Source organism: Microcaecilia unicolor, chromosome 3, assembly GCF_901765095.1.
Source record: "Microcaecilia unicolor chromosome 3, aMicUni1.1, whole genome shotgun sequence".
In the NCBI taxonomy this organism is placed as follows: Eukaryota; Metazoa; Chordata; class Amphibia; order Gymnophiona; family Siphonopidae; genus Microcaecilia; species Microcaecilia unicolor.
Window position 1 is genome coordinate 405,661,499 of NC_044033.1, and position 12,019 is coordinate 405,673,517.

At 42.7% G+C, this 12,019-nt stretch overlaps 1 protein-coding gene across 3 annotated transcripts in view; it reads right to left on the minus strand.

Annotated features, from left to right (window-relative positions):
- The window catches only part of ENPP5 (ectonucleotide pyrophosphatase/phosphodiesterase family member 5), a 48,730-nt gene extending 36,940 nt beyond the window's left edge, over positions 1-11,790 (minus strand). The window contains exons 1-2 of one of the 3 annotated variants that reach the window (XM_030198769.1): positions 11,704-11,790; positions 936-1,804 (exon numbers count right to left, since the gene is read on the minus strand). In XM_030198769.1, the coding sequence (XP_030054629.1) occupies positions 936-1,764 (829 nt within the window). In that variant the 5' untranslated portion in view covers positions 1,765-1,804; positions 11,704-11,790. The other 2 variants (XM_030198770.1, XM_030198771.1) reach the window with 2 other exon arrangements.
- Positions 11,791-12,019: the final 229 nt, after the last annotated feature.

Below are 12,019 nucleotides of genomic sequence, written 5' to 3' on the forward strand. Positions count from 1 at the left end.
ACAGAGACATGCACTCGTCAAGTTTAGATATTGTTTTTTTTTTCCTTTTGAATCTTCCCTAAATTGAGTACGCCCCGCACTTGTTGTGGTCTAAGGAAGCTAACCTTAAATGTATCAAACTTATGTATATGTATATAACAACAATGTTTTGTATATGGAGCTGTGTTTCTGTAGCAAGATTATTCTTGTGGATCTAGTTTATTTTGTTTAAACGATAAATCAATAAACAAATTTAAATATAAAACCTAGGTGTACACTTCTATAGCTTGTACCTGTGAAAGAATTTTAGTGCCCAATTAAAATTTTTTTTTCCCTCTCCATCATTCTCATGAATGTAGAAACTACTTTTCTTTGTTAGGACAGAGAGATGAAGAAAATGTATACAATGGTCTGAAAAGATAATGAGGTCTCCGTCCGCAGGATTTAATAATTGAGTGTGGCATTATTTGTTCCACCACCAAATATATTTTGGAAAAGGGACACATCTGTAACAGTACTACCTTCCGATATCATTGTAACGTTCCAACAAAATCACACTGGAACCGAGATCTATGGCTTATTCTACACTCCAGTACTGCAGTGCTTCCCAAACCTGGTCCTGGGGGCACCCCAGTCAGTCAGGTTTTTGGGATATCCATAATGAATATTCAAGGGATTGATTTGCATGCAGTGGAGGGGGGGACGGTGCAAATATGTCTCAAGCACATTTATTGTGGATATCCTGAAACCCTGACTGGTTTGCAAAAATGCCATTTCATCAATCCTATCACAATTACTACATTTATACAGCATCTCTGTTACAGAGATACATTCACAAAGCTACATGGAGGTTCAAATTCCTCTGCAAGATCTAGAACAGAAGGGGTATGCAACGCCACCACTGCCCTCAAGGCCATTTATCAGTTTCTGTGGAATTTCAATATCCTGTTTCCTACCTTCTTTTGGCAAAATGGCTACCGTAGGACTATGTTCCACCACTGTATAGAGATTTTTGTCCACGTAGTTATCAAGCTCTATGACTCTATCAGAAGAGCACTGTTCCATCCCATGGTCACTGGTGATGATAAGATTCATTGTGTCCCACAGCCCTGCCTTTTTCAGTTCAGCCACCAAGTGGCCCAGCTTGTTGTCCACCTCTGTAATCACATAGCTCATTAAAGGGTTATCTGGTCCCAACAAATGACCCGACTCATCAGGTTCTTCCCAGTAGAGAAGGCCCAGATGTATAGGTTTGTTTGATGTAAACCACTCAATCAGTTTGGCAACTCTATATTCAAATGAAACAGTCTCATTGTAAGGCAGATAGAAGGAGGGATAGACCCCACTTATGTTCACATCCGACCCAGGCCACATAGCTGCACCACTTTTACGTCCTTCATACTGGTTAGTGAACCAAATTGGAACAGCTTCTTCCCAAAACTCAGAGTCATAGATGTCCATCCTATCCATGGAAAACGTCTTGTTAAGCACCGGATCATACATTTCATTGGCAACTATGCCATGGTTCTCTGCATAGAGACCTGTCACCATACTATAATGATTAGGATAAGTTTTTGTGATAAATACATTAGTGACTTGTTTCACATGAATTCCATCTTCTATGATGCTGTGAAAATTGGGTGTTGGGAATTTATAGATGTAATCCCATCGAAAACCATCAAAAGAAACAAGCAGAACCTTGGGAGAGCCTTGCAGAAGGCAGAACGTGCCTGTAAATGTCAGAGTGCACAATGTGAGGAATATCCTGCAGGGATCCGACACCATTGCTGACGGTTAGTTTTCCACCCAGGTATATGTTCAAAACCTGTACAGCAGAAAAGCAGAGCATAAGGAAATGGTTCATTTGAGATTAACTTCAAAAGCATGTGTTTGTCTGGCAGCAGAGTGCAATGACACTGTCTGGGACAAACACTGCCCTCAATTTCTACATAGCAGTTTACTGCAACTCACACTACAAACTACAGACACTCTCCTTTACCCTAAGGCAATAGTAAATAATGTAATGAGTTCAGAACTTATGGTACATCCTGGATACTCCATCTGAAAAATACAGTCCTTTTTACCTGCTGCCAGAAAGTTAATAAATTTGAAATACCACCCTTAACTGTCACCTGTGGCTCTTCAGACTGGTTGGACTAAAGCAGTCTCAACCCAGTCCTCAGGACACATTCAGCCAGTCAGGTATTTAGAATACCACAATAAGTATGCATGAACAGATTTGCAATAGATGGAAGTAGTGCCTGCAAAATTTATCTCATGCATATTCATTATGGATACCCTGAAAGAAAACCTGAATGGCTAGGTGTCCTGAGGACTGGGTTAAGAACCCTGGGCTAAAGGAACACTGTAAACAGGCCCATTTTTGGATGTGAAAAAATAAATGTGAAAGTGGCAATGTGTAGATAGGGACCATGATTCTAGAAGAATAGACATATTTGCATGTGTAGGTCCAATGTGATATCAGTACATCCCTGCCCCTAGGAATACTCAAATAAAAAAAGAAACCCTGTGTGGAAGACACAAGTAGAAGTATCCCTTAATTGGGAGACTTCCATGTGTAAAAGAGCAGTGTATAAGTGGAGGAGAGGCCTAATGGCTACTGCAGCGGGCTTTGATCCTGGCAACCTGGGTTGAATCCCACTGCAGCTCCTTGTGACCTTGGGCAAGTCACTAAATCCTCAAAAGCTTAGATTGTGATCCCTCTAGGGACAGAGAAAGTACCTCCATGTATAGTGCTGCGGATGTCTAGTAGCGCTATAGAAATGATTAGTAGTACACACAAGTAGTGGCAAAATGAAGATACACTTGCATCACTAGCACGATCGTCACCTGCATGGGTAAAGTCAACAGGCAATGCAGACAAGCTGCATGCATATGTACTGCTACTTTGCAAGAGGTATGCATGTAGAAAGCCTGTGTAAGTGGCATGCAGGCCACCACTTACACATATTAACACACATATAACATGATGAATGCTGATGCAAAATCATGTAAACTAACAGAAACAACTTGTACTCATCCTACCAACTATACCATGAGTCCTATCCTTTACTCATCTTTGTAAAGGAACACCCAAATCTGTTCTGAGGGAGGCTGGGAGATGCGCTTGAAAGGTATCTGTCCACTAAACATATCCTATTCCTTTCTTCTGCTCTAGATGCTTCCAGATCCAGAGGGACATAGAAGCACTCAAAACCAAGTTCCCCAGCTAGACTTGCTGCTAACACAAGAAATATAGCAAGTGTGGCTACATTATTACAACCAAACAGCACTGTCATATCACATAAAAATGACGAAGGTGGGTGGCACCTCATACGCCAACCTATAGCGTGGGGCATGATGTTTGTAGAGCAGAGTGCATTTACTCATCTGCATCAGATGGACTATACACTAGCCCCCCCCCCCCCCAAGAATTCAATGGGCATATGCTAAAAACCCCGACTGACTAGGTGTGCCCCGAGGACCAGGTTGAAAACCTCTGTCTTACAGAATAGTGACTAATAGAAAAGTATCACAATTTGACAGCATATACTTTGCCAGTGGGCGTATGCAAGGGTGGGGCACTCAACTATATGCATTAATTATAGCTCACAAATAGGTACCATGGTTTACAGCAGCTATAAGACCGGTGCAAATGCCTGAGCCTTAAAATTTAAGCACTTTTTGGCCATTCATGCTGGCATTCTATAAAGAAAAGAAGGTGCCTACTTTTCTTTATAGAATAGGCTTCCAATAGGTGCCATAATCAGCACCTTTAATAGGCACCCTATTATAGAAGGACTCTCACGGAACGCACTTTTCTGTAATATCCCCTTGATTCTATAAATGGTGCCGAAATCTGGATGCCCAAATTGTGCACAAATAAATTAATGAGCCGTTAAGAAATAACTGGCTAATTAATATTACAACATTGTCCCTTCACTTTGGATAATTGCAAGCTTTTTGCTATTAATCACTATTGTGTTGAAAGCTACTTTACAAGAACGGAAAGATAATAGAAAAGTCTCTTTCGCATTCTAGTGGAACTCACTGTAACTGATTTATAAATATGAAGTCAGAATTGCTGAGAAAACGGGCTTACTCAGACTCAAAAAAGATCTGGGTGCCTTTTGAATTGTTCTGTTCTGATAAGGAAACCACTCATGCCTATTTTGTTTTATACTTGCATTGATGCATGTTTTCATTGTGCATGTTACAATTACATGCTTTATGTTAGTTTGTTCAAAAATTCAATAAAGATGGTTTTGAGCTTAAATATATATATAAAATCACCCTTATAATGCATTGAACTATTCCAATTTTTAAAAAAAACATACCGCCTACAAACAAGAATGGATTAAGTAAACTCCCCTCCAACTCCCATTATCCTTAATCCCACCCATATAAGGCCAGGAAGACTGCTGAGTCCCCTCCCTCATGCCCACTACCTACAATTTAATAACTTATTTTGTATACTTTAGTTCTAGGTGATCTTCATATTCCTACTGAATACAGTAAAGAAACAAAATCACAAAACTGCAGACAGAATATTACATATTGAAAATGACTTTGTAACGTTCCCTATTTATCCAAACATTTTTCAGCAAAGAACACTGGGACTATGGAGCACAAGACTCGACAAAGAACTTGTCAAGAAAGATTTACAACTTAACAGTGCCGGAAATAAACAAGTGCAAAAAAAAATTGTAGTAAAGCATTGCGTTCTTGTATTTGTAAGATGTCAGAAAAATCATGCACCCAAATGTAAAAAGGCTTTCATGTTTTAGATCTTAGGGAAACCTTATGTCAGCTCATGGTTTAACAGTTCTTCAGTCTTTTTGGGTGAGTGATGGAAAAGCCAGTGTAAAGGCAAAAACTGTATTTTTACACAATTTTAGAAGTTAACTAAAAGCACCAAAGTGATGAAATGATTAAAATGTGACGCACCACATGGCACACAGATTACAGAACATGCTACAAGAAATCCATGACCCTTAGAACCTATGAAGCGTCACTTAACATCTTGGAAGAATAACCTGAGTGCCACATCCCCTTTGTAAGACTATATATAAAAATATACTTAAGAATAGTGAATGTTACTGTTACACGTTTTTAAGCACCTGTATTTCTTCTAGTCCTATCAAATGTGGAATGTAAAATCTAACAACATAAGAACATAAGCATTGCCATACTAGGCCAGACCGAAAGTCCATCAAGCCCATTATCCTGTTTCCAACAGTGGCCAATCCAAACAGTAAAAGATTTAGGGCCCTGTTTACTAAGCAGCGTTATAGGGGATTAGCATCTTTAACGCGCGTTAACCATGTATGTGTGTTAACTGAGTAAGCACCTACATGCTAATTGTAGACATCTTAGGTGTGTTAAAAATGCTAACGCGCCTTAGTAAACAGGACCCTTAATGCTGTTAATCATAAGCACCGCCATACTGGGAAAAGACCAAGGGTCCATCAAGCCCAGCATCCTGTCTCCGACAGTGGCCAACCCAGGTTTCAAGAACGAGTTCCAGAGTCTAACTACACGCTGAGTAAAGAAAAACTTTCTCCTATTTGTTTTAAATCTACCATATTCTAGCTTCATCTTGTGTCCCCTGGTTTTGTTGTTGTTTGAAAGTGTAAATAAACGCTTCACATCTGTCCGTTCTACTCCGCTCATTATTTTGTAGACTTCTATCATATCACCCCCTCAGCTGCCTTTTCTCCAAGCTGAAGAGCCCTAACCTTCTCAGCCTTTCCTCATAGGGAAGTCGTTCCATTCCCTTTATCATTTTCGTTGCCCTTCTCTGCACCTTTTCTAATTCCTTTATATCTTTTTTGAGATGCCGCGACTACAATTAGACACAATACTCGAGATGTGGTCGCACCATGGAGCGATACAATGGCATTATAACATCCTCGTGTTTGTTTTCCATCCCTTTCCTAATAATACTCAACATTCTGTGTGTTTTCTTAGCCGCGGCAGCACACAGGGCAGACGTTTTTAATGTCTTATCAACGATGATTCCCAGATCCCTTTCTAGGTCCGTAACTCCTAACGCGGAACCTTGCATGACATAGCTGTAATTCGGGTTCCTCTTACTCACATGCATCACTTTGCACTTGTCAACACTGAACTTCATCTGCCACTTGGACGCCCAATTCCCCAGTCTCACGAGGTCCTGCTGTAATCTTTCACACTCCTCATGCGACTTGATGACCCTGAATAATTTTGTGTCATCTGCAAATTTAATTACCTCACTAGTTACTCCCATCTCTAGGTGTACAGCGCTGCATAACCCTAGTAGCACTTTAGAAATGTTAAGTAGTAGTAGTAGTCTAGAAATAAACAGTGGATTTTCCCAAGTCCATCTTAATACAGTGAAACCTCGGTTTTCGTTGACTTCGGTTATCGTCAGTTTCGGTTTTCATTGATTTTTTCAGTGGAAATTTTGTCTTGGATTTCGTCGGTTGCCTCGGATTTCGCTGGCGTGCCCACGTGACCTCGCTGATAATTTTGCAAAAACAAAGGGTGACCCACGCATTCTCCTGCTCATTGTGGCGTTGTTTCTCGTTGTGTGAGCATCACCCCTCACGTCTAACGCAACGCATGCAAGATAAAATCACATGTGCTCAAATCTCATTTTCCCTGTTAAGTGTTTCCCTTGCTAATAAGTTAACCCTTTCCCTTTAGCTCCATCATGGGACTATATTTATTCTCTACAAAATGTGTTTTTGGTATGTATTTTGGAGTTTCTAGAATGAATTAATTGGATTTACATTGATTCATATGGAAATAATTGCCTCAGTTTTCGTCTGTTTCGGTTTTTGTTGATTGTTTTCAGACGGATTATCAACGAAAACCGAGGTATCACTGTAAAGGCTTATGGACTTTTCATTTAGAAAATTATCCAAATATTTTTTAAACCCTCTAAGTTAACTGCTTTTTATCACATTCTCTGGCAATGAATTCCAGGGTTTAATTACATGTTGAGTAAAGAAATATTTTTTTGCCCATTTGTTTTAAATTAACTACTTAGTAGCTTCATTGCACAACACATCTACTCATTCCACTCCACTCAGTATTTTATAGACCTCTTTCATATTTTCCCTCAGCCGTCTCTTCTCCTAAGCTGAAGAGCCCTAGCCGCTTTAGCCTTTCCTCATAGGGAAGTCATCCCATCCCCTTTATCATTTTCATCACCCTTCTCTGTACCTTTTCTAATTCCGCTATATCTTGGTGCACTGCTAGGGATCAGGTGCCACTATTTTGGAAGATGGCAGCATTGTAGGCAGGAACAAGAGGGCATTGCTCCCGTCTCCCAACTTAGAGGTGGGCAGAGTGGGGGCAGGTATGGGGGCCCACTTGGGCCACCAGGAATTGTTACAAGGAGGGTCTTCTGAGGTGAAGTGCCACAGTAAATATTAAGTGTGAAGAGAAAAAATGGCACTAAAATTTAACATGGCTTATTATATCAGGAGCAATTTAAAATTCAGCTTTTTGCAGGTATTTTGCATGCCTACCTCACTAGCCAATAATGCAGTGGTTTTACTGCTGATTTTCCTGCGCTAAAAATACTTACATCATTAGGAGTTAAGATTAGAATGGGGAAAATCAGCTGAGGGAATCCAAAGTAGGGAAAAAAAACTATATTAAGCTTGTTGCAATACAAAAGATTACAAAGGTGCAATACTACAGCTATATCCCCTGCTTCCCTCTAAAACCCAGTTAATAGGAACATAACAAAAACCATAATAGGTCAGACCAAGGTCCATCAAGCCTGACAGATCCTGAAGAGATCTGTTCCTCAAAGCTCATTTCCTAGGATCAGCAGAGATGGATATGGATTTAGATTTCTATGCTCCCTCCCTCCCAGCATCTCATCTGTCATTCCCTTCCCTATCCTTCCCTACTCTTTGCCCTGCCTGCCACCGCCCACTCTACCTCTTCATGCACAATGCCGGAACTATGGTGGAAGTCTTGCAGTCCTCAGTCTCATTAGACTTGCAGCATAGTTCTTTCCTGCTCCGTGTGGCTTAAAGCTAACAAGAGCTGAGCCTCAAGTAGTAGAGCTGTGGCTCCACCCTGCCATGCTTATCACTTTATGCTTGCCCTGCAAGATAATCTTCGTATGATCCTTGCTGTGTATTATCTTTAGTAAACTGTAAACTCCAAGGAGGAGGGACTGTCTCTTATCGCTTTCTGTAAAGCACTACATGCACCCTGTAGTGTTACAAATAATTTGCTGGAGATATAATAGCTGACAGAGGTGTCTGTTACTCAGACTGCCCCCATCATCTTCCCCCTCAGCACATACATAGCATAATGAAAGGGGTCCTGGAAAATGCAGAGCAATCAGGACCCACCACGGCACTCTCCTTGCAAGATGAAGCCACCGAGCAGAACTGGAAAAACTGTGGTGGTCCAAAGAACCTGGCTCAAAGGAAAAGCTAAAGTTGCAGGTGTTAGGGGCTGCAACAAGGGCAACTGCTCTGGGCCCCATACCACAAGGCGCCTCATCTCAATCCAAAACTGAAAAGGGCACAGATGCAAAAAGCCATTGCAGGAAGAAGCTACAGTTAATGAAGGGTCTAAGCACTCATTGGGGGCTGTATGATGCAGAAAATGTTTTAGTGCTGTAGATTTCTCACACAGTAGACATCTGTAGGAGCAAAACCAGCACTATGAAGCACTATCCGGCACTAATAACCTGACCTCAAAAATGCAAAATCAAGCTTATTCCGTCTTTCAACGCAAAGCCTATTATTTGTTGACGCTGAGATCTTGCATACAGACGAAGACTGCTGACAAGGGTCCCGATGTGCTAGAATAACAAGGTTGTTATCAGAATCGACGTCATGGCCAGAACAGTCAAGGACTCTTGGAATTACCCTTCCAGCAGGAGAAACGCTGTGGCTGGCAAAACTGCACACTGTTTATGAAACCCTGGCCCTTTTTCAAGGTGCCCCCTTAATGTGGTGCCAGTGAGACAATCATGTGACCCCTGAAGTCACAACAGTGGGGATAACAATGTTATGTGTGCGTCACCCACAAGAATATGCATCATTAGTACAGCTGCAGCCCATCATTTCTGTATGAGAGACAAGGGCTGCTATGTTTACATTCCATCCGAGCAGCTGACTGACCACCTGAGGAACACACTGCCATCTAGAGATCTGCATCAGGTTGTATGTGTGCTATGTTCTTTTGTTAGCCCCGACTGGATTAGAACTCCATCTAGGATAATGTGGGGTTTTTTCTGAGCTATTTCTCTGATGAGACTGGCTTTGTCTTCATTCCTGCCTTTCTTATATCTGCTGCTATTGTAAATAAAGGTAACTGCTCTATTTTTACAATACTTGGTTGTGGAGTTAGTTCTTTCTATTATTTGGGTGTAGGAGCTCGGATCTAAGGATAAGGGAACACATTTACTTCTGACACTTCATTCACTGATGCTACTATTGCCAGAGACCTAATCCTCTTAGGATTTATACTAAGTATCAGGTACCCCAATAATAACTCACAAGTGTGTTATCTGTATTGTGCCTACACATCAGTGTGCAGCATATTAAAAAGCATGGTAAAGAGGCTAGTGGTTAATCTGCTATTGGGTGAAAAGATATACTGCTAGGTCTGAGGCGCAGCAAGGTTAGGGGAACCCCCACTATGAGCCAGACATAACTTTCAGCATCAGCCCAGCATCCCTGGTGTCTACTGGCACCCCACCCCAATCCCCTTCCACCTGACTTAAAAAAAATAAATATCCTGATGTCTAGCAGCACCCTACCCCCTTCCCCAACTTAAAAAAAGTCCCTGTTTAGTGACAACTCCTGCTCTTCCCCACTGTTAAAAAATGTATCCCTGTCTAGGGCACCCTCTGCAACCTTCCTGGCCCCTCAGACCACCACCACTACATACCTTCAAATATACAGGAGTGATGCCCATTTGCTCCTGCCTGTGTCAACTTGAAAAATAGTACATCCTGAGATGCACCAAGCAGGTCCAGTCTACCAGATAAGGGAATAAGGACATTGATCCTGCCTCTTTGAAGCTACATAGTGGTGGTCTGGGAAGGATGCCCTTAGAACATGGAAAGGCAGGGGGTGGGGGGCAGAGAGTCGCTAGGCACCACAAATGTTTAATTTAATGTTGGGGTGGGGGAACAGGGGCAACTAGACTACTGAGATTTTTTTTTAATGTTGGGATTGAGGGGTAGGGTCAGAGCAAGAAGGACCACTAGACTATCAAGGATTATAGGGGCAGATGCAGAAAGCTGGGTCAGGGTGCACTATGGCTTGTTTTTATTTTGTTGTTGGTTTGCTTTTTTAGTATCACCCTTCCTGTCAGTGCATAAGCAAATCGCCCAGAAAGGTGCTACAGAAATGATAAGCAGCAGTAGTAGTACAGGGGAGCATTATGCAGTGAGTAGCAGATTATTGCCATAATTTTTACACATTAATAATTTGTATGGTCACTGATTACTGTATCCCATGGGTAATTTCAGAAGCCCTGCAGTTAGCAGCTCTAACTCATGGCTTTCTGTACTGGACCCACAGCTTCCAACTAGGCTTTGGGGTCGGGTTGTCTATCCATCTGTCTTCTGCACTGGGCCCTTGCCTCTAACACCAGCCCTACAGCTGAAGATGGGCTGAGCAGAGGAGGGAACAGAGCAGAAGGGGGGTGGAGGGGGTGAAGGTACACCATAGGGCATCATTTTTCAACCAGTGTACCATGGCTGCTCCCCAGGTGTGCCGTAGGAGTTAGGCCAGCTTAATTTGTACCAGAACAAAATAAGTTTTCTTGTCCCCAACCCTGGAGCTTTGTCTCTGTACTAATTTCCTGCTTTCACATTGGCAAGAAGCATCATAGAGAAGGCTCTGGGGTTGGCATGAGCAGGCTGTATGAATCACTGCTCAGTGCTGCAGACCGCCAGAGACAAGAAAACTTTTAAGGGGTGCACTGGGATGGGGGGGGGGGGGGGGGGGGGGGTCAAGGGAGACAAGAAGAGAATGTTGCCGGCTGGAGAGGGAGGAATCGATGCTGGACTATTTGTGGGGGCTGGAGAAAGAAAAGGTACATTTTGGACTATTTGTGAGGGGGAGGGGGATGAAGAAGGTAAAATGCTGGATCATGTGTGGATGTGTGCTTTTATAATTTCAGTGTCACCTAAGCCATGCCCGAGACGAAAAAAGGCTGAAAACCTCTGCCACAGGAACAGAGAGGGAGCATTTTCGAAGAGAGAAAAAAGTACCTTTAGGAAGGAAAACGGGAAGAGGATGAGTAAACTAAACAGGAAGGTGGAAAGGATGGGAAGAGGACGAGAAAAAAAAAAAGGAAGGTGAAAGGAAGAGAAGGGAACGCACGACTGCGCGGGGGGATGGGGGTAGAGGAGTGTGGCTGATTAAGGTGCGGTTGGCAGGTGGGCGAAAATAACCGTGAATCTTTGGCGTCCTCTGCCATCAGGATGCACAGTCACCTTTGTTTTCTAGCAATAAACACATTATCTAGCACAACGCTGGCTTACGACCTAGGTAAGCAAGAAGCCCCCAAGGTCAAAAATGATCACCTTCTGACCATCTTAAACCAAGCAGCGCTCGCTTTCTCCGGACACCTTCCCACGGGTGCTCCAGCGCACTACAGTGCAAAGCGCATAGTAATAACCTGCAGGAAGCCAGCAAAGCCCAGACCACGACCTCTCACCCGTTACTGCGCAGCTCAGCTCATACTTACATTACACAGCGAATGACAGACTTACGCGACGAACCGACCCGCTGACTTGACTCAGGGGCGGAGCCTGCAAGCAACTCAGCGCATGCGCAGCCCTATTCTCCGCGTGCCTCCTCCCCCTCCCCCTTTTTTTCGTGTTGGTGGTGGTGGGCTAAACTAAACTGTCTCCTGCCTTGTCTTGGGTGATTGAAGGCTCTCACACTGACTCGAGCAGCCGTTGTCGGTTGATGACCTTTGAGTTGTAGTGCTATAACTCAGCTGGAAAAGTTTCCTGTAAGGCTGCAACGCCTCTGAAATAAGCAAACAGACAGTGCAGGAA